We start from the raw sequence: 26,497 nt of genomic DNA, 5'->3' as shown, positions 1-26,497 counted from the left end.
CATAAATTCATCACCCCCACATTCTATTTTTAAATTATTTCTTTTATATAAATCTACTTTTTGATAATATATCCCACTTGTTTTCCACTCCCAAAAGGGGGTATTTTTTATTAGTAAATATTACTATTTTTTTCCAAAGACGCGCAAAGTATGTATATTTCTTTAACAAGGGGGTGGGGTGTGTTAGGGTAGACAAAGGTCAACACAATCATCAATTCATCAAGTACTAAAATAACAAACAAGATGAGGTTGTCCCGTTTTGCTTTTCAAAAGGGTTTTAGTCCTCCCTTTTTCTTTTTATTTTTTTTCTTGTTTAACAAAAGTAAGAATGTGACTGCTATGCTTCAACCTCCCTTCTGGTTAATTATCATTGCTATGGTTACCTTTACCTTGAGTTATTAGTTCGAATATTCTATTTAATTTTTTATTTATTTTATTTTGAATTGGTCCAGTATTAATAATTAAAGCGCACTACTGTAACCAATTATAATTGAATTACAATTATAAAATTATCTATACCACTTAAATCACATCAAATCAAGTAAAAAAGGCATACATCAGTTAATTTATCAAGCCATGAGGAAAAATATGTACATGTTTGAGCAAGGGAGTTATGATTGAAGTTATATTTTTAAATGGAGTCAATCCCAGAGAAAATACATACTCGGATATTTAAGTGCGATAAATTTTGAAAAAAGAGAATGAGGAAGTTAGAAAACTTTTACAAACATAGATGAGGTAACACGAGTTCATTGATTGAATTGATGTATTGTTTAATTTATTAATATTGATGTAATTATGTAATTACTGTTTATATGAATATATATATATATATATATTGATAGATAGGTTTTATGTGGATCAATTATGGAGAATTAACGGCATGTCAAAATTATCCAAAGTAGGTAATTAGATTCACTATAAAAGAAAAAATTAATTATTTCCTACCCTATAAATCGTTGTAGCTTAAGTATCATTATAAATCAATACTATAAATCACAGTCAGACAAGACCGATGCGGGAACTTCAATTTCGACTACGGTTAAATGGTATTTCCATGGCCAAAATATTTGACACTATTTTTTTAGTTGTATCAAATATTTTGAACTCACTTGTAGAAATAACGGTCAAAAGCCGTTGTGCAGCTGTGTTTAATTAGTATCCGTTATAATCTTTTACTTTAAATATGATAATTAATCATAATGAAAAGACATATTTCTGCTAATGATTATGGCACAAAGGTTCGTAGAATAAAATCACCTTGTATAAAAACATACGAATTCTAGAGTATTTAGTTGATACTCTTTAGGATGCATTTGAATTGATGGAATAATTTTAAATTTCTGACGACAAATCCTTTAAAAATGTGTGGATAAGTTTATAGTACAAAATGATTTAAAATCCCTCCACTATTATTTAGAATTGTGGTTTATTAAAGAATATCAAATTCTTTTATATAGATAGAGTGGTTTGAAATCCTTTCTAAACGTCGTTACTCAAATTCCAATCATACACTTGAACAACAATGTATTGAACCCAACTTGATTTGTTTCAGGACATGTTTGTCCTAACTTAGCAATTATTGTACTGTTAAAAATGAGGCCGTAGCAATGGTACTCTACTACAAATTGGCCTCAAGGCAGCAATCAGGACCATTTTTATGAAATTCAGGGCCCAAATTTGTTTGCAGATCTATCTATATTGGGTCAATTCTGTATCCACATATAAACTACAATGGGCTCAGAATGACTAGAAACGGGTCGCTTTTGAGCCCACATGAAGCCCACTCATTTTTGTTGGGCCCAAGCCTAGGCAATTTGAAGAAAATCAATTCCTCCTCAACATTTTTATCACTGTTTCTTAATAAAATTTAATATTAACTTATTATGTTATATATATTTTATTAAATAACAAAATCATAAAAAAATTATTTTAAATAATATTTATAAAAATTGCACACACATTACTAAGCATACATTTAAAAGTGTTTCTTGTTCTTGACAGAAACCCTTCAATATTCAAATAAAATTAAATTTGAATGAGTTTTATTGTTTTGAATATATGTGACGTAGCAATGAATTTTCTTTTTTTTTTTTAAAGAAAAAAAAAAGGTTAAAAGTAGGGCATGTGGGGGGTGGGGGGTTGGCGGGGCAGGAAGTGAGGGGATTTGCAGTGAAAGTAGGAGGCAGCATGTGCTCAAACACTGTGGAATTGCCCCTAACCCTACATTATTGCATCATATTGCGTGACGATTTGGCTATACCATATGTCTCTGCACTCTACTCTTTTACCATATACTCAAGTGTAAGCTATATTGACAGGTTTAGTTTAATTGTATAAATACCCTTTATTTTTTATAAAATTACAGTTGCACACTTTTTAGAGGGTGTCAACGTGATATTTTTCAAGGATGGTTGTGTAAATTTTATTTTTAAACAGTGAATATAGCTGTAATTATACGGAATAATTATATTTACATCTCCTGACCTATGGTTTAACTGCACAAATCATCCTTATCTTTTGCATAATTATAAAAACTACCCCTGACAACTAAAAAGTAGGAGTAGTTTGTGTAATGATGCTTATATTTTTAGGGAGTGTGTGTGTAATTTTTCAAAAAAGTAAAGGACGGTTTGTGTAAACGATAATAATATTTTGGTGGGTGTGTGTGTAATTATTTAAAAAATAGCGGATGATTTATGCAAATAGGCCATAGATCAAGGAGTGTAAATATAATTATCCCCAATTATAATCATAACCTTATAGGATGTAGCTGTAATTTTGCGAAAGATATACATTGTGTTTGGATTTGTGTTTTAGTTGTTTTGTTTTGTGTTTTGAAAATAGAGAGAGAAAAATAGAGATAAGTAAGTGTGTGTTGATATGTTTGGATTTGTGTTTTAGGGTTTAAAATATTTTTAAATAAGTAGTGTAGGTATAATGTTGGGATTTGGAAGACAAAAATCACTGTTAATTGTCAAATCATATATTTTTATATATAAATATTTTATGTTTAATGTTGTACTTTTGGGAGACAAAAATTACTATTTATTGTCAAATCATGTATATTTTATATTATGTATATATATATATTATATAGAAAGTTGAAAAATAGAAAAACACGCAAATAAGGTGTAGAAATACAAAAACAAATATTGAGTGTGATTTATCTTGTATCGAAAAATGCAAGAATACAAATCCAAACAAAGCCATAGATGTTTGTGTATCTAACCTAATCTCAGGGCCCGTCAATATAATTTACTCTATAAGAAAAGAGGATTTGATTTAGCTGACGGTTGAAGTTTGAGTTGAAATCATACCGATATATGATTGTTGATTTATTTTTAATGGTAATTATTGGTTAGCTTAGATATTTTATATTGATAATTAGTATATTGAACTATTGATCATTAGTTAATCATTGATTTTACTTAAGAAAAATATAATAAATACAATAGCGACCCTTGTGTATGTGTCTATTATCTTGATCATGTAAAGATTTCTGTACATGAAAGTCAGTCTTCATAAAGAGAGAAGCTTATAAATTGTTCAAATTTTTTATTTTATATGAAATAATAATATTCAACGAGTTTTCTTGAAATTCAACTTAATTACGAATACATCGTGCTGGAGGTATGAAATCATCAAATTTGTTCTTATTGTAGAGGTGGATAAAAAGTTTTTAGAAATTGTACAAAAAAAAAATCTATTAAGTACATAAAAATTTTAGAAAATTTTAAAAAATATATAAAATTATAATTCATAGTTTATAAGGGTATTTTGATCAGTTCACCACAAAAAATGATGGAAACTTAACGGAGGCTAATGGATTGAGGCTAATTTTCAAATAATAAAAAATATTTATAATTATATAAAATCTTTAAGAAGTTGGATGTAATTTATGTAAAAAATTATATAATAAGAGAAGTAGGGGGGTAAATTGAAATATGAGAGAAGCATAAATGGGAAAAGTAGGGTGCAGAAGCAGTCCAAGGCCTATGCATCTTCACTTTCACTCTTTATCTTTGCTCATTTCCACTACTCCAAACCACTCTCTGCCACACGCAAAACTCATCTGCCCCATTCATTCCCCCCCCCCCAAAATCGAATGTTATTTACCTATATTTGTATTTTATGAATTGTGAATTGTGAAAATGCATTTTGCCTCTCTGTCATATTAATAATGTGTAAAAAATAAAATAATAATTTATTCTCTTGTAATTTGTTCTAAATACATGACTTCAAATATATATATGTTAAATTGAGTAATTCTTTTCCTAGTCATCATACTTAAATTGTTAAAAATCGTAATTCGTATCGCTATACTTGTAAGACATAATATTTTTTTTAAAAAAAAAAAAAACACAAAAATATCGTGTCAGCAGTATGTCGGTGTTCGGAACTACTATAATTTGTGAAATGTATTCATCTCATCTCCCATGTCGCAAAATATTTTTCGATCAGATATGCGATTTATTCTTAAGAAATTATTTAAATCTAATTTATTTTATCTAAATTTATTCTCAGTGAAATGAGATAAGATGAGATGAAACCTTTAAAATATCCTCGAAAAAAATGATGAAGGTATTGGTATCCCAAGAATCCTAAGAAATCCACTACATTCCCTTAATCGTTTCTTAAATAATCATAAACAAAGCATAATTAATTACTTGTCGTGTAAATTTTGCGTAGGAGGAAATAAGAAAATATTGTTTGCGTAGGATCAAATCCCATTGAGCACGAAGAACAATTTCCAACCACAGTTCCCCACGCACGTGCCCATGGAAATGAAAATGATGAGATGCTCTTGTTTCAATTCAAATCTTTTTCCAGAAAAAAATATACTTGGAATTATTTTTGCCTTTTTGCTTCGCTTTTGCACTTTTGGGGGATGAACAGTCTCATGATGGTTAGCTGTCACTGGTTCTTGAAAATGTAGAAAAAAACACTTTTTTTCTCGTACAGCTGACTCCCAATACATGTTATATTTCCCACATCATATCTCAAACACACACACACACGCACTGGATCGATGGAAGTGAGAAGGAATTTCCCTTCTCATGAAGATGGGGATGGCGTCGATCAACAAGAACAAAATCCAAGAAAAGCAAAGGGTGGACTCATAACTATGCCTTTCATCATAGGTATGTTCGTTTTTGTTGACTCCCAAGTACTAAGTTCTTGTCTGAATGAAATCCTGACGAGAAATGGAAAGTTCAAGAATCAGCTTTTTATGGGTCTAAAGATGGGTTCTTGGAGTAAAAGATTTAGCTAAATCTTGATGGTTTCTGTTTTTTGGGCAGCAAATGAGGCATTTGAGAAGGTGGCAAGCTATGGGTTGCAGCCAAACATGATATTTTACCTGATGAATGAGTACAAAATGGGAGTTACAGGAGCTACCAATTTGATTTTTTACTGGTCTGCAGCTACAAATTTCATGCCACTTGTGGGGGCTTTTCTTGCTGATTCATTTCTGGGCCGTTTCCTCACCATTGGCTTTGGTTCCATCGCCAGTCTTCTGGTAAATGCTGTCAGCATAGTGTTTGTTTTTCGATAAGAAAAAATATATATCTATTATGTGACAATGTGTGCTTTGAAATGACATGTGATCTTTCTTGATTGGATGAATAGTTGATGCTCTGTTTCGGTTTAATTTGTCACATTTTGCAGATTAAACTAAAAACGTAGATGAATTTGTTTGGTTTTCGTATTATATATATATTTTTAATCTGTCTGTGGTAAATCTTTCCTAGTGTTCTTGTTTGTCCAAATTACAGAATGTCTAAATCTTACTGAATCAGAGCAGGCTTTCAGCACATTTGTGCATACTAACATGATTTCATTGTCTGTTGTATTGGCTGTGTCAGGGGATGGTTCAGCTATGGCTAACTGCTATGATTTCGCGGGCGAGGCCTCCGCCTTGTGATCAGTTCAGACAACACTGTAAACTTGCCTCACCGGCACAATATAGTCTTTTGTTATCATCGTTTGGCCTAATGTCGATTGGTGCTGGTGGCGTAAGGCCTTGCTCCTTGGCATTTGGTGCAGACCAATTGGACAATAAAGAAAATCTCAACAACGATAGAGTACTGGAGAGCTTCTTTGGCTGGTATTATGCTTCAGCATCTCTTTCAGTTTTGATTGCTTTAACGGGTGTCGTTTATATTCAAGATCACATGGGATGGAAAGTGGGGTTTGGAGTTCCTGCAATCTTGATGTTTTTCTCTACTCTGCTATTCTTCGTCGCCTCTTCATTATACATCAAGCAGAATGCCAGCAAGAGCTTGTTTGCTGGTTTTCTACAGGTAGTTGTCGTTGCTTATAAGAACAGACGACTTGCATTTCCCCCACATGACTTTAATGGTTATCATCGTGAGAAGTGCTCAGAGTATACATCTCCAACTGAAAAACTAAGGTGTTCCATCCTCTTTAACGCAAGTATCATTAGTACTAACGTATAACGATAGTTACCTAAATATCTTGTTTCTTCTTTCCAGGTTCTTAAACAAGGCTTGCATCATCAGGAATCCTCAAGATGTATCTCCTACCGGAGTATCTGTGAACCGTTGGAACCTGTGCACTATAGAGCAGGTAGAGGAGCTAAAAGCACTCATCAAAGTCATCCCATTGTGGTCGACAGGGATAATGGTCGCAATAAACATAAGCCAGAGTTCATTTCCCGCACTTCAAGCTAGTTCCATGAATAGACACATTTCTTCCAGTTTTGAAATTCCAGCAGGATCATTTGGGATGTTCACAATCATCACTTTAACGATATGGGTCGTCTTATATGACCGTGTAATCATACCTTTGACTTCTAAAATTGCTGGCAAGAAGATCCATCTTGGAGTAAGACTAAGAATGGGAGTTGGGATCTTCTTGTCTGGCTTGGCCATGACGGTTTCAGGTATTGTGGAGCACATTCGTAGAAAGAAGGTAATCGAGCAACGATTAGCAGACAATCCTCATGCAGTGGTGAACATGTCTGCCTTGTGGCTTGTGCCTCAGAACTGCCTGACTGGTTTAGCAGAGGCATTCAACGCCATAGCGCAAACGGAGTTTTACTACTCAGAGTTCCCAAAGAGCATGTCGAGTATTGCTTCCTCATTGTTCGGAGTGGGAATGGCCATAGGAAACTTGTTGGCCAGTGTTGTGTTGAGCACTGTGGACAGTGCTACTAAAAATGGAGGGAATGAGAGTTGGGTTTCAAGCAATATTAACAAGGGCCACTATGATTTTTACTATTGGCTTCTTGCAGCAATGACTTTCATCAACTTGATCTATTTTCTCTGTTGTAGCTGGATATATGGACCTTGTGTCGAGAGAGTTGGGAAGAGTGGAGTAGAAGGGAATGGTTTTGAGATGGAGAAGTTGTCTGTACCAGGGACACCATGTTAGGATATTGCAACATGCTTCTTGATTCATCGTATACTCAAAAATGCATTGTTGCATGTGCAAAGTTAACCTTTTCATTTGCAGAAGTCCGAAAAAACAACCTAAAAGTCTTGTAAGTATGCCTATCATTCACAAGATACGAACAAAATATCTCCTGTTTCTGTTCTTCATGTGAAAATAAAGCAGAGAACATGTTATCTAAGCCCACCAAGAATAGGGAAATGAGAAGCAAGAATTCAGACCACAGTACTAAAGGAACCTCGTACAGTATGGATAGACAACATCAAATGCTCTTTCATTTTCTGTGGCAATTCTTTGTTTTAGTTAACAAAAGAAGAGGTCTAAATTTGTTTACATGGTCGTTCTCTTTAAGTCGACACTTTCCCAAAACGAAACAGGAGACAAGGGACACAATCAAATTACTCATTGAAGACAGAACAATAATCTTGAAGCTGCACAAAAATTAACAAAACTGAGGCTAAATGGAAAAGGAAATGAGTCCATTTATTGATACGATGATGAACATGTTGCTATCGACCTATAATGCCACCAGACCAATCCCTTTGACATAAGTACATAAATCGGGCACAATCCCACCAAAAGAATTTCTTCCTTGATCACCAAGAGTTTACCTCTCTGTATCTACCATGCATCATCTTACACCTGATCAGCTAGCTGTTTCTTCAGCTCCTTCTTGTTCACCTGATATTAGAAACATAAACATACCAATTAGAGCATTCTTGTGCAACCAATATTGTACTCAGAAGCAAACTAGCACAAGGGAAGACCATTTGGATTACCTTCCCCATAGCATTACGAGGCAGTGACTCCCACAGCAGTAGACAGTTTGGAATCTGAGAAGGCAAGTGGTATAACGAAATAATTTTACACACACCACAATGATGGGGTTAAAGTTGATATGTAATCAAATGATCTTTTACCAAAGAACAAGGCAAACATGCTCTTCACACAATTTTCACAGGAGAAAGAATCAGTCGAAGGCAAAATAGATGCATACTCCCCTTCCTTACCTTCTTAGGAAGCACAAGAAAAATTTTCAAAACTTGAGAACCTGACTTGTTTCCACCTTTTTTTCTTTCTGAACTTTTGATGTCATAACTCAAATGGATTTGGTTTTATTGGTGATTAGTTTTTACTCCACTAATAAAGAATTGCAGGGAATTGCAAACCCAATGGACCTTGTTCTAGGATCTAGTTGAATGCATTTTCTGTTTATGCTTCAACTACCATCTTCCTAATTTAGACTTTGTTGGGCTTATGTAGGTCGTCAAGGACTCAAGAACTCAAGTTTTCTAGATGATTTTTACCAATCAACGATCATTGAGATGAATCTAACTCTCTCTTGGTCTAGTTGCAGTACAGATGGGTTTACCTAGTTTTCTGGCCCTTGATGAAGAACAGTTCAAAGTAGTGAGTTCATGATACCTTGTACGGTGCAAGTTTCTCTTTCGCCCACATGGAGAGTTCTTCCAAAGTTAGAGCAGGCTTCAACTCCTCTTCCCGTTTCCTTTTAATCTCTGGATTAGGTATAATTATTGCACACACAGCTTCCCCATAATCTTTGTCAGGCAAACCCAACACACAACACTCGGAAATAGTCGGATGCTGCAAAAGTAGAGTTGATTAAGTGCCAAGATTTTCTAATCAGTAAATTTCTCCGCAGAAAGAAACATTAGTTAAAGAGAAAAAAATAAACAAGAAACTCGCAGGCGTTCCTAGATTTACCAAACCAGTTATTAAGGGATAGATGAGAAACAAACCTCTAAAAGAACTGCTTCAATTTCTAGCGCAGATAATTTGTAACCACCAACCTTCATAATATCAGCATTAGTACCTAATTATGACGTTATGTAATTAGGACATGATTGCCAGCATAGACAACTTAATAGAAATATTAATTTTGGACATTGATTTCCGCCTTAGAATGAATTAGGCTGCAAAGCTAAACTTGTGTAAGAAGAGTGAACTTCAACAGAATTTTGGGGAAAACTTTATGAATGATATTCCAAACACAGGCAACTCAAAGTCATTAGAGTGGCTATCCTATGTCTTCAGCTATTCCCGGGACCATAAGGATAAAAGTATATAATAATGACAAGACTCAACAGCTTTGAGAAGTTAAACATGCTTACGTCCCAAAATGACATAGTATCCATCTTCATCCACTCTAGCAGCATCCCCAGTTTTGAAGAATCCACCATCAATGAATGACTGCTTGGTCACCTGACAATTGGACATCAAAAACTCGAGTAAGAAACTGGGGCTCTGTAGTCAAGGCCATTGAGAGTAGATGAACCTTGTACAGCAAACTAGGATGCTCTAGGAACAAAAGTCTATCTCTTGATACACTTAAACAAGAGGAGAGAGAGAGAGAAGCCACAAGCTGGTCAAATACTCCAACTAGACTTCTTCCAGACATAGTTTAACAATTACTGATATTAAAAATACCTCAGGCAGATTCCAGTATTCCTTGAACAATGACGGGCTTTTAATGCAAAGCTCACCAACCTCCACATTATCACAACTGCCATCTTCTGCAATAATCTTGGCCTTTCAAAAGCAATGAATTTTGAATAAGTTGATTGTAATCTGATAAGTTTCATCACTCCTTAGAAATTACAAAAGCCATTGAGCTCTTTGTCTTTCAAATAAACTTCATCATGTTTTATGATGCCTCATTAAATCAAATCAACTGATCACAAGGAAGCATGTTCACTAAAACTTGTGATCTGCATGTCTTTCATATGAAGCATAAGTTTTTCCATCTTGAACCAAATACTAACCTGCACTCCAGGAAGTGGCTTGCCAACAGTACCCCCCTTCCGCTTTCCTTTAAGGGGGTTAGATATTGCCATGACAAACTAGAAACATGGAGCCAACGACATAAAACAAGGAAGTCATTCATCAGGATTATCAATCGAGCTTGATATACGGCGCCATTTACATAGACGAAAACACCAACCTCAGTCATGCCATACCGTTCCAGAAGCACGTGTCCAGTGATAGTTTCCCACTTTTGCATAACTGGAAGAGGGAGAGCAGAGGAGCCACACATCTGTAAATCAACTACCCTTATGTTAAAGAATGTGATACACAGGAATAAAAGAAAGGTCAGAGGCACATATAATAGAATACAGATTCTTATGGTAACATCTGTAAGATAAGACAAAGAAAATCACACCAACATTCCGTGCTTGAATTTTACTTTTATGTTTCTTGTTTTGAGGCTTCGCAATGAAAAGAAGATCATTGGCTAAATTACCATGAGACGCAACTGCCTAGCAGCTGTAGCAGAAGCGGTTTGTAATGCTGGATCCATAGCTTCATACCCTTGTATCAAACGCGTGTACATTGTGGGAACCTACAGAAGTGAAAGGGAGTCAAAATGTCACATAGTTATCAATTTCTTCCTAGAAACAGATATTCATGTTGACTGGTCTTTTATAAATCATTAAAACCCAGCTATTAAAAGAAGGTACTTTATGTGCAACAGGGCTCACTGATCAACAGTGTTTTAAGTTTCTGATCAAGAAAACCTGAACCAGAAAGGTACTACCCGTACTTAAATTATACTAAATACCAATACAAGAAATTGTGGAGAAACATGAAAAACAGAGGAAATAAACAGCAAATAATTAAATGCAAATATATACTTTAATTTTCACCATTGTCAATGATAGTCAAAGAGAACTTAGTGAGAAAGAACTTTCAATGAGATTTAGCATCTATTACTGACAAGTCAAGAATCTGTTTCTTAGGCAATTTCAGCAAGCCTTCAAGGAAAGAGCATAATCAAGTCTGTTTCTTCAAGAATCATAAACTGTGAATCTCTGTTTGGTTGCCTTCATAATATGTGATGGTCAACAAGTATCTGTTGAAAGACGCACGTTCAAGTTCAAAAATTGCGAAAATGCAAGCTAGTGTAATAGAAGTATGGGTAGAAGTGGTAAATATTGAATAATAGAGCATATTGCTGATTGCAGTATGAAAATGACAATTTCTAGTGGATGACATCAAAGGAATGACATACTCCAGTGAACACTGTTACAGCATCATCTGCTTTAGTTTGATCCTGTGGATAAGATTCCCGCCACCTCTGCCAGATTCCCCTCACACTGAATTTTGGCATGAATTCAACCTTTCGAAAAACAAATATTTAAAGTAGTATATCAGACTGATGCAACCAAACAGAAGCTGTACTCCAGATCATAAAAACAGGCCTTTAAATTTAAAAGGTATAAACTAATAGGAAGTTACCGTCGAACCCGCGTAGAGAGGGGCAAGCAGAGCATTGAAAAGTCCATGAACGTGTATGGAGGAAGTTAAGACCAACAGGGCACTTTCAGAAACCATATCTCTTGACAAGTACTAGTATAATAATTACTTAGGACCAACAAGTAACAGAATCACATTTGTGGATATGATGTAGTGGCAGGCAATGCAAGAAATGATCAGTAGACGTGTATCCCCAAGCATCTGTCAGCATTTGAACCTGAAATTGTCACAATATAGCATCATTGATCAGCAACAGGAAGTTCCATCTGAAACTGATGTAAAATGAGACAGACAAATCAAGCTTCGGGTATTATCCTGACATGCCAACTTATTAAACTGAGAGTTGATGAAGGAAATATTGTAAATTACCAAGAACAAAATAAGTCACAGTGAATTGTGATATAATTGTAACAGTGCATCATGAACTAATTTGTACTTGCTACTTAAGTTACTAATGCTTAGTACAGAAAGTGGCCCTCTAGTGAGTAGGTCCTACTAAGCAAGCAAAAATGATTAACATCTTTATGGTTCAACAAAAGCATACCAGCTAAAAGGGATATGGAGAACAAGCAAGTACCTGTGCTAAGACACCTTTATGTGTGTGCACAACGCCTTTAGGTTTGCCGGTAGTGCCACTGGTGTATATGATCAGTGCAGGATCATCTCCTACATTAAAGGATCAAAATATATACTGTAAAGATTATATCACCAAGTGCAACAAAAAGTTCCAATTAGCTCCCCTCAAGCCAGTCACAATTACAAATACTCCCCTGTTATTTGGAAAATTACCAATACATCCCCTGATTTTAAGGGTTGTCTAAAAACTAACCCAATCCGTTAGCTCCATTAGGTTTTCATTCATTTTTTATAGTGATTGACTAAAATGACGAAAATGCCCTTGTGGATTATGAATTATAATTTTAAAATTTTCTGAAACTTTTTTATGGACTAATTGGATATTCTTTTACAATTTTTCAAAATTTTCCATCCGCCACATTCGGTTATATTTTTACAATTTTTTTTAACTTTTTTAAAAAAGAAAAAAATATTGCAAGGTAAAGTTGAATTCTAGACCTCCATCCAAGGATTACATAATTTCATCAAACATCGGGGTGTTTGTAATTTTTCAAATAACAAGGGGGTATTCTTAGTCATGCCAAACTTCAAAGGAGCTCGTTGTAATTTTTCTGAAAAAATATTATGACCATGAAGGAACATACCACTTATCTCATGCGGAATTTCAGTTTCCTGCAAGCATCTAGTGCCATCTAACTCTCCATTTATTGTGTGATCAAGTTCAGTTGACTTTGTACTTACGCTTGGAACAGAAGGAAGAAGAGACATTTGAGCAGAAGTTTTGACTGCGATGGCTTTCATTAGTTCTTGATGATCTTCAGTACTTAAAATCATTGTGATATCCTATATCAAAATTATATCCAGAACATTAAGGCATTGAACAAATAATACATCCCATATCCTGTACTGCTATCAATATTTGATGACAGCTATAACTGAAGACTTATCACTGTAAAAAGTATAACTGTATTACATCGCTGTAATAAATATAGTGTGGAGCAGAAATCATTCATAAACGAACATTAGGTTAACAAACATGATGTGCCTTACAATCATTTTCAAAATGCTAAAGAGTTTATAACTTGGTTGGCGACCATAGAAATGTCCAACCATTTCAAATGAAGACAGTTTTCTACAAAGCATGCTTAGTTAATGATGTCAGAAGACAGCAGAATACAGGATAGTGATAGACAAACCGAATCATTCATCACATGCAGTAGCTCTGCTTCTGGGTAGCTGAGTGCGAGGGGGACTGCAACACCTCCACTGAACCATGTTCCAAGCACTCCAGCAACAAACTCGGGAGAAGGTTTAGCAACAATTCCTACCCTAGCTCCACCAAGATGTTTATTTTCTCCATTGCCCTTGACCTACAAAATAGAAAACAGATGGGGTTTACATATTACTGAATCGTTCATCCTTTTAGTTTCATAATTATTCCAAAGCAGCTATAAACATAATGGCATGTCTGGCAGCTTAACATACTGAAATATGTGAGACGGACAAAATATTTCAACTTACACTGCGTAAATCAGCACCGGTTAACAAGTTAGATATCTTCACAGCAGATAAGATCAGCTGATGATAACTATGACTTTTTTCATGAGCTGTTACTGCAATACTCTCTGGAGATATAGATCCTCTATTGGCAACTGCCTTGACCAGTTCCATAAGTATACTATTATGTGTATCTGTAAGTTGCCAGCAGAGGAAAACAGTCAAACAGAAGGAGAGAGTAAAAACTTACGAAACTCTTAAATCAGCCAGCCAAACAAATCATGAAATTCGTAGAGGATATATATCAAATAACCAAATAGGAATCAAGCATTTCAATTTATAAAGAATGTGCAAGAGCGCATGGCAATGGCCCTTGAAGCTTGAAATGGAATATCCTAAGCATTTGATCAAGTGATTTATTTTCATAAACAACCACCCTCCTCCCGTGTTTACTTGAATGAAATTGCAAAGGTCTATGGCTTCAGTAATTGACATTGGCAAACTCAAAATGATCGTCCTCAACCTCAATTAACAAGCCATGGATGAAGCTCAAACTCAAGTTCTTCTATCAAGCCAATTTGCTCCACAATGGTGACTAGAATGATTCAGCATAGTAAGTAAACTACTATACATTCTCGAGATGTTTTCATATGCATAATTCAATAAAAGAAACAACTTCATGAAAGGTTGGCCAGGCTAAGATGATCAACTGGCTGCTTGTTTCTTTATAGGTCTAGAATCAAGCTCAAGATCAACTTGCTTAGCCCGTATATAAGTTCTGTTGGACTTTGAATGCTCCAGTTCCACGCGATGATCGTACAGCCTAGAATAACACAAGATCATATAAGTCCTGTTGGACTTTGAATGCTCCAGTTCCACGCGATGATCGTACGGCTCTATCACTTATCTTTTGATTCATCTTTCAAGTTCTTAAATTTTAATATGAACTAGCATAAACTTATAAACAAGAAGCTTGGTCATTACAAAAACTCCATAAAGCTACTGAAATTCCCATACTAACCAATTTCACCACACTAACCAAAAGCTTGTGTATCTCAAATTCCACTTAGCTTCAATAAGCACCCCTGTCAATACCAACCACCCGAGCAGCAATCCAAAAAGAACAAACACTTTTCTCAAGAGCCCATTTCAGCATACCACCAACTACACGAATTAACCAAAACCAATAATTCCCAACTCAATATTCCGAATTTTACAGCTCAAAGTTAACCCCTGAACGAATAGTATCCTCTTAGACTAACAAACAAAAAAGAAAAACGCAAGAAGTATTACCAGATGAAAACAAACGATACTGGAAGGAGCGAAAGCTTGGAACTTTAAGAGAAAACACAGACAAAGACTGCAAGAATCTCAATCCCGAATGCGAAGAACAAGGATCTTGAAGGCAACGGCACGAGGCACAATATGGCAAGAAGTTGAGCCTACCCATGTGGTTGGTGGTGTTAAATACGCTCATAGAATTAGGTGGGCTTTTCTGCGTGACAGCGTCTGAATTTTGTTACAGCAATTAAAATTTGGACCGATTATTTTAATATTAAATGCTGCCCACTTCGCTTTTTGGGGCTGGGTGGGGTTCTTGGTGATGGGTTCTTGCTTTCTTTCAAACCTGTGAAGGGTAGGTTGCGTCTTCAAATTGTGGGTGGATGTGCGTCTGAGTTTGGTTTGGTGAGAAACGACAAAAGGTGAAAGTGAAGGAGGGGAAATGGGAAAAGGAACCTTTCAGTTTGAGGACTAGGTTTTCTGTACCGTACTTCGTTGGGTCTGGTAATGCTAATTACTCAAATCTGCAGGGGAGATGGCGGTACACATTTTGATGAATTGCGCTTTGTCCCTTGTACACCGACACGGCTGCCCTAAATATCTACATTCCAACCCACCTTAACAAATAATAGAATATTATATTTTGTTATTCAAATTATATTTTATTATATTAACATTTTTTAAATTAATTTTACAAATAAGTTATCATATATAATTATTTTTTTTATTAAGTTTTTTGTCAAAAAAATTACATGTAATATTTAAGGGCAATGTTATGTTCTGATGAGATGCAGTACATGTTTTCCTAACTGAAAATTTGATCAAAAAATAAGCACATATGGTAACTTGTAAATTTTACGAATTTGCTACAAAAAAAAATTAAATACCAAATTGTAAAAGCAATAATAGTTTGGATGACAAAATGCACTGCACTCTAAATAATATTTAGACCCAAACCCAATAATTTTATATTACACCCAGAGTCAAACCCATATCTATATTCATTTAAATAAGTATTTTGGATATGGGTAGAGTCTAGTCCAGAAAATATCTATCATATAGGTATTAAATGGATAAAATACCAATAGACTAGATTTACTTGTCATCTAAAACTTTTAATTTTTGTACATAGTTTATTAATTTTATTTTTTATGGATTGAGATTTGAAAAAAAAAAATCGTACATAGTTTATTAATTTATTTTTTAATATCATAGTTTATTAATTTATTTTTTAATATCAATTTATTAATATATATAATTTTGATTGGTTGATCTTAACATAGTTAAGACCCAGATCAGCCCCATTCTTTTTGGTAAGATAATGGGTAATTGTATGGATAAGATCCAAGTAGAGTATTGGTAAAATGAAATGAATAGTTTATGAAAACTATTAAAAACAAATTAATTTAAAATGTGTATAAATAAACATTAAAAAACTCAATTGGATTAAAATGCCGATTATTTTATGAAAAAAAATAAATATATTTTGATGGTTTTTAGTTCATATACATTCTAAATTGATCACAATTACATTATGAATTTCAATCTTCAATTTTTAACATGGATTAGTAATTTGTAGCACATTCTATATATGTACAAATTCTATGATATCATTTAAGATAAAAAATATTTATCCATTTAATAAAGTATATACAAAATAATATTAATATTAAATTTAGAAAAAAATATGTAAAAAAATGCGTGAAGAGAAAGAAACAACTATGAAAAGATAGTGGGAGAATAGGAAGTTAGAGGAGTGGGGTGGATGAGAAGTTAATAAATAATTTAATCAACTATATTAAGTATTAAAATTTACATACCAATTATTTATTTATTATAAAAATAATATTTTTTTAGATATTATAACATATTTGTGTTAAGTCGTGGACACTGTCCTCAACTTGAACACTATTTTTTTAAAAAATTTATATGTAATAATAATTAATAAAAAACATACAATTACATAATTAAATAGTAAATTATAATAACTCACAATGTGAAAATTGCATTAATTATAAAAATATAATTATCTATACAAATGTAATAGTATTTAATTTTTTATACAAATATAAAAGTACAATTATTATGAACAATCCCATGACACATTTAATCATCTTGAAAAGTTTCCTATTTGTTGAGCTTGTTGCCTTTCACACGTTTGCGGTCAATCCATCTTGTTCTGAATACGTGATATTTGGTTTCGATTAGGACGTGTAGAGATACAAATAATAGTGTCGTGGACCAACTCAAATTTCGGGACATCCCAATAATCTTTTGAGTGCAAATGTTCAAAAGACTTAAAATATGTATTTTTGTAAACCTTCAAATCATAATAATCCTTAACTATTTATGCAACATTAATATTATATGCAGCGTAAACTTTCTTAGCATGAGATAAGAGATGCCAAATTGAGTCCACTTGCTGTATGAACATTCTCGATTGGCAAATTTGACAACATGGGTGTTGAGTCCATATCCATACTAACGTTTTGTAATCTAAGAATGCAAACGCATCTATTTTTTTGCTTTTTATCTCTTTCATATTTCAATTGAACTTTTTGATTTGATATTGAAAGCCAATTCTCCAACAAAGGTCGTTTAATACCATATTTTTGTAACGACTATTGGAATTAGAGCACACATGCCTCAAGTAATACATGTGCACTCCATGAGGTGGCACAAAGTCCGAACTTTCGCCTACTGCTTTAATAATATCGGGATAACGGTCAGAAATAAGGCACATCCCATATTTCCCTCTTATAATATGTCTGCTCAATTATTGTAGAAACCACTTCTAAGATGAATAATATTTTTCATTGACAATTGCAAATACGAAAGGGAGTACCTATTGATTTCATCCATAACACCTGCAATCAACATTTTGTGCTTGTATTGGTATAAATGGATCCCATCTACACTACTAATTTTACGACATAATTTGAAAAAGATCGAGTCATGGACGCAGGTCTTTTTTTTTTTTTTCCAAAAAAAAAGTTCGAGTGTCTGTCCACAACTCTTTAGTTATATACAATATAAATAATTTACGAACATCAATGTGTACAACTAATCAATAACTACTAGTATAATAGGTCAGTAATTATACACCAATCACATACAAGTATGCATTTGTTACTTAATTAGTTCACGACCGACCAAATTCAATCTATTTTGGAATTTTAACTCAAATACAATCGATCAAACCTCAATCAATTTATAATATCTATAATTCACTTACAATATAATTAATAGATAATTTAAAAAAAATAATCAATTAAATATTAAATATATTTATACTTATTTTGTAATTAATATAATTGGATCAAACATGGGTCGGGCGGGAAATCTCATCTGAACTAAAATTTCCGGTAATTAATGATGTAAGATGAGAGTTGAATGAATCCTCACCGACTAATTAAAGTGGTAGCCGCACACTGTGGATTATTACTGACCTCAGCTGTCTGAGCGCTTATTTATGTATTGAAGGCATGTGATTGTCATCATTATTATCACCATGTCATCCTTCCCCCCTCCCCCCCCCCCCCCCCACCCTCTTTAAAATACAATAAAAGATTCAGTCATGTATTATATTTCACTTATGCGAGATTGGTTGTCCGAATTGTGTAGAAATGAAGGTTTATTTTTATATAAAAAAATATATGTTTACATTTTGATGGATGTGGGGGAGAGGGAGAGAAGACGCAATGAATTGTACACATGTCTACTTTCTAGAAGATGTGTATGAATTAAATAAATAATAAACTTATAAATATCAAAGTCATGTAATATATATATATATATATATATAGTAACCTTTGATGTTATAGGTCTAAATTTCACCCCCTTATTGATAGGTATAATATTCTCTAAAGACTTTTATTATTATTATTATATTTTTAAAAAGCCGATGTAAACCCCATTAGCGAGTTTTCTGTTTATTAGTGTTTGGGAAATTCTATTGCATTTAATCCCAATTTTTTATAGGGTAACTTGCATTTATCTTGTATGAGGTTTTGAATAATTATGAGTATTTTTTACTATTTAAAAAATTATAAATATTTATAAATAAAATAAATTATGTAGTCTTTACGCGATGAGGTAAAAATTACTACTTTACTCTTGGTGATTTTTTTTAAAAAAATAAAATATTTGAAAATATAAAAAGAGTTTGAGGGTTGGTAAAGTAAATAATCCATTGATCATGAAAATATTTTATAAAATTCTAGAAAGTATATAAAATTATAATTTATAATTCAAAACGACAATTTTAGACATTTCACCATAAAAATTGATGATAAATTAATGGAACGGACTTGATATTTATAATTTCTCAAACAAAGAAAAGATAGTTATAACTGTACCAAATCTGGAGAGAGGTGGGTGCAATTTGCCTTTTGTTACGTGGTTTGCAATTTGTTGAAAGTTCACAAGCCATGAGTAAGCAATTACATGTTTTGCAAGGTTGAACCCCATGATATAATAGGAGTTTCAAGACCCAAAATGTTTATTTCTAATCATAGCATTTCTTGCACACATCCTTACATATAGATCACAACAAAGCATGAATTAATCTGTACTGCAGAAAAATAAGAAATGACAACCTTAATAGACAAAGATAAGATTAAAAAAACAGCCTGAATCACTTGGACATAGCTTGGAATTGGGGAGGTTGGTTCATCTGCTCATTTCCATACCCCACTGCCTGCTGCTGAGCTATGATCCCTCTCCATCCTGCATATTTTCTCATTAACAATGGACAAGCAAAAATCATTTGAGGTACAAGTTTTGATGTAGAATGATGCAGCCATGATTCATAGTACTAGGAAGAAAATCAGAACCAATCATGGTAGATCTAATATAGATAATTAAGTAAAAGATTATGAATGAGATAGTCGATGGTAGCCTGTTAAATTCCTAAAGCGCCTTTAGAACAGGTGAAAGCATGAGCAAGTAGGTAATATACTTCTGTCTATGATACCCTTTCGTCGCGATTTTTGGAGAAAAAAAGGAAGAGGGGCGATGTAAGACGTGCTCTATAGTACACATGAGTTGTCGTGTGAGAAGAAAACGTGAAAGTTCATTGTAAAATGATTTTTATTACATCACAAGCATATGTATTTCAAACATAGTTTTGGAAAAAAGAGGGAGATGTTCGTTTATACCAAGAGCAGGATCTAGTCCTCTATTCTTGAGTTCTCTAAACTCCTGACAGAGGGAACAGCAAGAACAGAAAATGTGAGAAACGGCATCTTGATATGGAGCTTCAACCAGCCCATATCTGTTCCTTAGCTTTGTTCTGTACTTAGAGCCCATGATCCACTGAGAGCATAGAGCAGGCATCATTAGCATGTAAATGAAGCTTCCCAGGGGGCAACCTGCATTCATGATCAAATGTTAGACTTGGATTCTGTGGAAAAAGGTAGAAAATTTGAAAGGGCAGTGGTTTTACTCATTTCTCCAGCATCCAGGACCTCTGCTATCTGTCCGAATGTCACACAAGGCAAGAACGCTGTCATGACAGCTGCAAGAACAATTAGCCAACATTAAACTGCAGCAACTTTCCCTTGAGATTCTATAAAAGGATCAGAAAAATCATTGCTCCATCATAGTTGAATAGTGATAACTTCGTCCAAAAGCTCAATCTGTTGGAGGAAAGAAACGTGTAAATCTGTTAGTAACATTACCATTTGTTTGGTCTAGATGGCAGTCGAACAGTCCTGTGCTCCACGGCCTTCCAACAGATGAAGGCTGTCCTGTTTGATAATTTTGAGGATATGAGGCCAGTGGTTCGCCTTTAACAGTAGTTTCTACCTCCTCTGCAGCCTCAATTCTACCCATGTTGTTAGAAAACTTCAAGTTTTAGGCTCTGGCTTGTATGATCAAGAATTATGTTTGCCACTTGTATACTTATAGAGCTCTGCCTGTTATAAAAATCGGACAGACTTCTCAAAGTTTCAAAAGTCAACAAGCAAATTTTCTTGGTTGTGATGCTTATAAAGGGACAAGGGAACCGGTCCCATGATTAGGACATCAAGTTTGAAATCATGGTATTTAGCACATAATTTAAGACTAGAAGAGTTTATTTTTGACATTCTAGTTGTGGGTCTACTTGATAACATACTGTTTAACTGGTGGCTTTAGCTGTCTTGAAACAAAATTCCATAAGGTATAGAAGCCTCCACCAAATATCAATGTCAACAGGCTCAATCGTTTTTATACATGGGATTGGGTTAAGGACAATCTTGCCTAAATGAGTAAATGGGATTTCTAATGGATGCCCAAGGATTTCTGATAAAGTTTGTAAAAATGTTCATCTGTCGGTTCTTAATCTATGTAGGTTTTGCGTTCGGATGAATTACACTGAGACAGGGCATCTGCTTGTTGTCAGCGTCTCGATAAACCACGATCAGGTACATAGTCATTCATGCAAGAGAGACTGAGAGATCGACTTGGTTCTTACAAGATGGAACCTAATGTGTTTCAAGAGACAGGATAGTTGCATTTTATTACATTTTTCCGGACAAACATCACAAGTTACACACCAAAAACACAATTGGTAAAGTCAATGACTGAAAACCCAACAACCTTGAAAGAGAGAAACATATCATCCTTTACATGGACATAGCTTGAGCTGGTGGAGGTTTGTATATCTGTCCATTTTGCTTTGCCTGTTGTTCAGCTAGGATCCCATTATACCCTGCAGGTATCAATAGTTAATCAATCTCTTCAACGTTGTAACACCTACTATTCTTGCTAAAAGTTACATACATGATATGGCAAAGCTGTAGTTCATACCTAGAGCAGGATTGAGTCCTTGTTCCTTGAGCTCTCTGAATTCCTGGCAGAGAGAGCAGTAAGGGCAAAAGCAGTGAGAAATTATGTCGTGAAATGGAGCTTCAACTAGACCGTATCTGTTCCTCAGCCTTGTTCTGTATGCGGAGCCAAGGAACCATTCCATGCAAACAGCCAACGTTAGCATATAAACGACTGTCCCGAAGGGGCAAGCTGTATTGAACAAAGAAATTATGACAGTTCATAATTAAACTATAGATCATAGAGTTCAGGCTTTATCAATAAAACACGTAGAAGAATTGAAAGGGTCAGTTGAAGTACTCATTTGAGACCGGGCCGACGGTTCTGTACCATCCATGACTTCTGCTATTTGTCCAAACGTCACGCAGGGGAAAAGGGCTGTCATAACAGCTGCAAAATTAAGAGATAACTGTTAGATTGTCTTACGTATTTCTAATCCTCAACCTTACGTATACATTTTATGACTGAAAAATGGTAGACCAAATGCCATATTTAGAAACCTGTTGGAATTTATCAATTATCAGTTTTTACAAATTTCCCCTAGCTATTATAAAGAATAGAAAACTAAAGCAACAGTGCAAATCTGGCCAGGTTTTTTCCTGTCAAAGGCTATATAACGAAATCTTTGACAGAAAACAACTGATGGAACTACTTCAATCAAGACATTATTAGTGCTAAATTTAACAAAATTACCATTTGTTGGATTTTTATGGCAGTCAAATAGTTCGGTTGACCAGGGCCTTCCTATCTGTGGAGGTTGTGCTGTTTGGAAACTTTGAGGATAATAGCCCATCTGTTGTCCAGCATTTGGAGTTTCTATTCCTGCAGTGCTCTCCCAGGGCCTTCCTATCTGTGGAGATTGTGCAGTTTGGAAACTTTCGGGATAAGAGCCCATCTGTTGGCCTGGATTTGAAGTTTCTATTTCTGCAGTGCGAGATTGTGCTGTTTGGTAACTTTGAGGATATGATCCCATCTGTTGGCCTGGACTTGGAGGTTCTATTTCTGCAGTGCTCTCGAATCTACCCATGTTGTCGCAAAAATTCTGAAAAACTTTATGCTCTCCTCAATATGATAATGAACTTAACATGCTACTTCCTCTATTTGCCAGCAAATCTGCTTCATACTTGATCAGAAGACAAGAAATTAAATAAAGGAAATTAATCAGAATTTTGAAACTTTCAAACATTGACGCGCAAATTTTCATTTTCTAATGCCCAGAAGATAAGAAGGATGGATCCCGTAACATGATCAAGTTTTAAATCATATTATTATTCCTAAAATTTTGCTAGGCCAGTTGACTCAGGCATTCTGATTTTTAAGTACAACTTGCAAGCATGCATCCATGTCTTTGGATCAGCATCCTAGGAAAATTCCATACCAGTGTGTAACCAGAGTTAAGAGCATAATAAAGAAAGATGGAGATTGGAGACTAAAGAAAAACTAGAAAGAGGGAGACAAGGTACCAGAAACCATTTAGGCGTGTTTCCGGCAGTACAATACAATTTATGCATTCCGCACACAGTGTGTGTGTGTGTGTGTAATTGGTTTCCAAAAGGGAGGGGGGTGAAAAGAAAATATTCACGGAATATAAGAACTATATACTCACAGCAAAGGATCAATAGATGATAATGAGTTGGAGATCATCCACTTGCATGTTCAAGCAGCTTTTTCCCTCAGCTAATAGCAGCTGTCTTCTCTGGACGGTGGATCAAGTTGGAAGTAACATTAGCAGTAGAGCCAAACTTACCTTATCTGAATTCATATGTAATTTATGTATAAAAAGAAAATAAAAAAATACGTACACATACAGAATTTACCAAGTCCATATACAGCCATAAGAACGTGTGTTCTTCCACTAGAAATCTGTACGGGTATTACAGGTACTCTTTGAGAACTTGGCTTGCTGATCAGTTTACAGAGCTTGTACAATGAGCATGTCCTAACAGACTGGTTTTCAGCAATTGCCTTGATGTTCCACAAAATAGGGTTGTAAGTACAGAGAATTCATGACACTCAATTGCTTAGATCATCTCAGAAAGAACAAAAGTACAGCTGTGTGAGAATTGTGACTATTTGAGATATGTACCACTCAGAGACTAGATCCTTCCTGCAACAATGAAGTCAAAAGGCAATTTTTGTCTCCTCCCCTTCAATGATATGATCAATGAAATAATAAGAATGATAACTTCTTTGGTCATAAGATTATCCTGTACATTGGTTTCTAGGAATTTGATGGTTCAATTATGCTAGTTCGGTCGAATGCCAGTGTCTCTTACTCAGAGCCAATCTTAGAAACAAGCATATCTCTTTATATCATCACTCACTGCCTTAAGCAGCAAAAAACAGCATAATAAAGAACTCAGTTCAGTACATTGTAAAATTTATAATACAAGTTTTGTCAAGACTTGGTTCAGGCTGCTAAAACAAGCCTTCAACTGGCTGCCACTCTCACTAAAACTTCTCATTTGCAAACTCAACTCACTGAGAAAACCTTCTCCACCAGAAAGAAGAAATTCCTCCAGAGGGGGGTGGAGTGAGAACCTCTAGCATAGTCTCCTTCTCCTTTCGAGTTAATGGGACTCCTCTAACAAGGTTTAAGGCCATAATGTGCACATTAGTCTTTTGTCTGTACCTCTTGTAAGCCCATATTCCTCCAGCAGCACCAGCAACCAACAGCTGTTTCACATTATCCATAATCTGATATTAGTGCAAAATATGGATAGAAACACACATTCATATATATATATATATATATATATATATATGCATATAAGTCAGAGAATATTAACTAACCGGCGACAGCCACAGAGCAGCAGTCTGCATATCAAATTTTGGTGCATAAAGCACTGTCTCTCCGAAATCATCCTCCAGCTTTTTGTAGATCTCTTTGTCACTTTTACCAGATCGAATTTCATCTCGAATTAACTTTAAAGGAAATGCAAGAGAGATCAGTGTGGATGTCCACATACCACGTATATAAACATAAACTAGTGCCCAAAAAAATAAGAAAAGAAAAGAATAATCTTTCTATGGCATGTTATTGTACACTTTGATGAGTCCTGTACAGTTGATATATAGATCACAGACTTTGTATCAACGTTTCTTGCGAGCAACGCGAGCAAAATACCAAAAACCCACTAAATAGACAGTGAAGCAGACTCACTACACACAGGGAATCTCAAAAGGAAACCTACTAGCTTACTTTTCCCAATTGCCTATGTTACCAACCACCCTATTAACGAGGCCATTCATCTTCTTCCTACAAACAAGAGATCCATTAACACAAGAAGCAAGCACAATATCTGCATTTGCTTGTTCATACCAGATGATGGTCTATATTTGGCCTTGCAAACAAATGTGATCAGAATTTATTAGTTCCACCAAATTCATGTGGCATATTTACCTATAAATTCTAAAGACAACTAATCCAAACTCCAGGTCAAAAAGCCACCACTCCTCATCTACAAGATTTTCCAAGGGAACATTACAGCTATAAACAAAGTAAAAGCATGCACCTTGCGAAGGAGTATTGCAACGTCAGCTTGTGAGTCTTCAATGGACTGACTACCACACTCAGTGCACCTCACATTGTGGCTTATATTTCTGGCTCTCGCTTCCACCACTCGCTCCTTCTTCACTTCATCCTCTTGGCTCTCCATGAACCCTTTTCTTAAAACTCTGAGTCAAGATTCACCACCCTACAACAGCTGCAACAACTACCAAAAAGAAATAGCATTAGCACTTCAAAAATGCTCAACATAAAACCACCAAAATTAGGCAATAAGTGCAACAGTACGCTTAAATTAAGCATTTCATCAAACACGATGCCTGTCCAAGACTGAGCGCAGTGCAACAATAAAGTTCGTGACTGTAATGAAATCTGACCAAGTTCTGATGTAAAAAATATCCGTTTTAGCCTCCTTTCTTGGTTATATTTGATCAAGATGAAGCACTGGAAATAGAAAATCTTGTACCCGGAATGGCAAGAAGAGTTGGAACATATGCAACATAAATACCTAAATTCAGGGAAAAATAAAAGATGGGCCTTGATCAGGAAGGTATACACGTCCAAAATTCGCCTTGCTCTTAACACATGGTGGAAATTTACTTGTGTAATAATTTCGGAACCTCAAGAATGTATAACGCGAAATAGAAAAACAGCTGTATTATACGGCAGTTCGAACAGTATATGTTCGACCTTGTTGTCTTATATATAAATGGAAAATAGTGGACTAAGCCCAATATTAATGTTGTAGGCCAGGCCTGATTAAGCTGAGCCCAATTCCCCGGCTTGTCAGACTTCTTGTGTAAGAAGCTGCATCCGTTGCTTCTAGAATCTACATTGATGGATCATTACTATTGTATTAATATTTATCAAAAAAATTATTAATATCAATAACTGAATTATTTTTAGTGAATTGTATAAATATACTGATATTTCTTTTTCAAATTATACTTAAAATCCCTTCTAAAGATGCGATAATATATTCTTTTTAAAAAAAATTCAAATTACATCGGCACACTCTTTGAAAATGTTCTGATTACAATTATAGCCTGTTCATTAGAATTTAAACCGAATATGCTGACCACCACAAAAAAAAAAAAGGACATAAATTTTTTATTTTATGTCTCATTCATCTTT

The 26,497-nt window shown here is 34.7% G+C and overlaps 5 protein-coding genes across 14 annotated transcripts; 1 reads left to right on the top strand and 4 right to left on the bottom strand.

The window, feature by feature from the left end:
- Positions 1-4,845: 4,845 nt before the first annotated feature.
- Positions 4,846-7,560, top strand: LOC105157655 (Major facilitator superfamily protein). Its single transcript, XM_011074085.3, has 4 exons — positions 4,846-5,144; positions 5,304-5,521; positions 5,868-6,415; positions 6,498-7,560. The coding sequence occupies exons 1-4, from the start codon at positions 5,033-5,035 to the stop codon at positions 7,396-7,398; spliced, it is 1,779 nt and encodes a 592-aa protein (XP_011072387.1). The 5' UTR covers positions 4,846-5,032; the 3' UTR covers positions 7,399-7,560.
- A 320-nt stretch (positions 7,561-7,880) lies between these two features.
- AAE13 (AMP-dependent synthetase and ligase family protein) lies at positions 7,881-15,532 on the bottom strand. Of its 2 annotated transcripts, none has more exons than XM_088878607.1 (17): positions 15,058-15,532; positions 13,789-13,958; positions 13,464-13,637; positions 12,912-13,110; positions 12,269-12,357; positions 11,840-11,908; positions 11,674-11,727; positions 11,447-11,554; positions 10,679-10,777; positions 10,379-10,471; positions 10,200-10,277; positions 9,865-9,966; positions 9,549-9,639; positions 9,177-9,250; positions 8,842-9,021; positions 8,196-8,249; positions 7,881-8,097 (listed from the first exon to the last, which is right to left on the bottom strand). In XM_088878607.1, the coding sequence occupies exons 1-17, from the start codon at positions 15,239-15,241 to the stop codon at positions 8,053-8,055; spliced, it is 1,863 nt and encodes a 620-aa protein (XP_088734733.1). In that variant the 5' UTR covers positions 15,242-15,532; the 3' UTR covers positions 7,881-8,052. The 2 variants fall into 2 exon arrangements, with proteins under 2 accessions (XP_088734733.1, XP_088734734.1); XM_088878608.1 differs by lacking the exon at positions 15,058-15,532 and adding an exon at positions 14,786-14,969.
- A 3,987-nt stretch (positions 15,533-19,519) lies between these two features.
- Positions 19,520-20,988, bottom strand: LOC105157653 (protein PLANT CADMIUM RESISTANCE 8). Its single transcript, XM_011074082.3, has 4 exons — positions 20,727-20,988; positions 20,492-20,563; positions 20,205-20,417; positions 19,520-19,773 (listed from the first exon to the last, which is right to left on the bottom strand). Exons 1-4 carry the CDS (start codon positions 20,878-20,880, stop codon positions 19,682-19,684), a joined length of 531 nt encoding a protein of 176 aa, XP_011072384.1. The 5' UTR covers positions 20,881-20,988; the 3' UTR covers positions 19,520-19,681.
- A 216-nt stretch (positions 20,989-21,204) lies between these two features.
- LOC105157652 (protein PLANT CADMIUM RESISTANCE 4) lies at positions 21,205-24,039 on the bottom strand. 5 transcript variants are annotated; one of them, XM_088879057.1, is made up of 7 exons: positions 23,658-23,995; positions 23,462-23,551; positions 22,549-22,978; positions 22,156-22,245; positions 21,838-22,047; positions 21,628-21,739; positions 21,205-21,512 (listed from the first exon to the last, which is right to left on the bottom strand). In XM_088879057.1, the coding sequence occupies exons 3-6, from the start codon at positions 22,880-22,882 to the stop codon at positions 21,654-21,656; spliced, it is 720 nt and encodes a 239-aa protein (XP_088735183.1). In that variant the 5' UTR covers positions 22,883-22,978; positions 23,462-23,551; positions 23,658-23,995; the 3' UTR covers positions 21,205-21,512; positions 21,628-21,653. The 5 variants fall into 5 exon arrangements, with proteins under 5 accessions (XP_088735183.1, XP_088735179.1, XP_088735181.1 ...); XM_088879053.1 differs by having other exon boundaries at positions 21,435-21,739; positions 23,658-23,820; positions 23,942-24,039; XM_088879055.1 differs by having other exon boundaries at positions 21,435-21,739; positions 22,549-22,968.
- A 104-nt stretch (positions 24,040-24,143) lies between these two features.
- Positions 24,144-26,048, bottom strand: CCMH (cytochrome c biogenesis protein family). 5 transcript variants are annotated; one of them, XM_088879058.1, is made up of 4 exons: positions 25,830-26,048; positions 25,371-25,571; positions 24,649-24,780; positions 24,144-24,531 (listed from the first exon to the last, which is right to left on the bottom strand). In XM_088879058.1, exons 2-4 carry the CDS (start codon positions 25,512-25,514, stop codon positions 24,334-24,336), a joined length of 474 nt encoding a protein of 157 aa, XP_088735184.1. In that variant the 5' UTR covers positions 25,515-25,571; positions 25,830-26,048; the 3' UTR covers positions 24,144-24,333. The 5 variants fall into 5 exon arrangements, with proteins under 5 accessions (XP_088735184.1, XP_011072380.1, XP_011072376.1 ...); XM_011074078.3 differs by having other exon boundaries at positions 25,371-25,562; positions 25,872-26,048; XM_011074074.3 differs by having other exon boundaries at positions 25,872-26,047.
- Between the last annotated feature and the right edge of the window lie 449 nt (positions 26,049-26,497).

Source organism: Sesamum indicum, linkage group LG3 (assembly GCF_026168435.1).
Source record: "Sesamum indicum cultivar Baizhima isolate 11 linkage group LG3, ASM2616843v1, whole genome shotgun sequence".
NCBI lineage: Eukaryota > Viridiplantae > Streptophyta > Magnoliopsida > Lamiales > Pedaliaceae > Sesamum > Sesamum indicum.
Note: the sequence above shows the minus strand (reverse complement) of the source record. Positions and strands in the feature narration are given on the sequence as shown.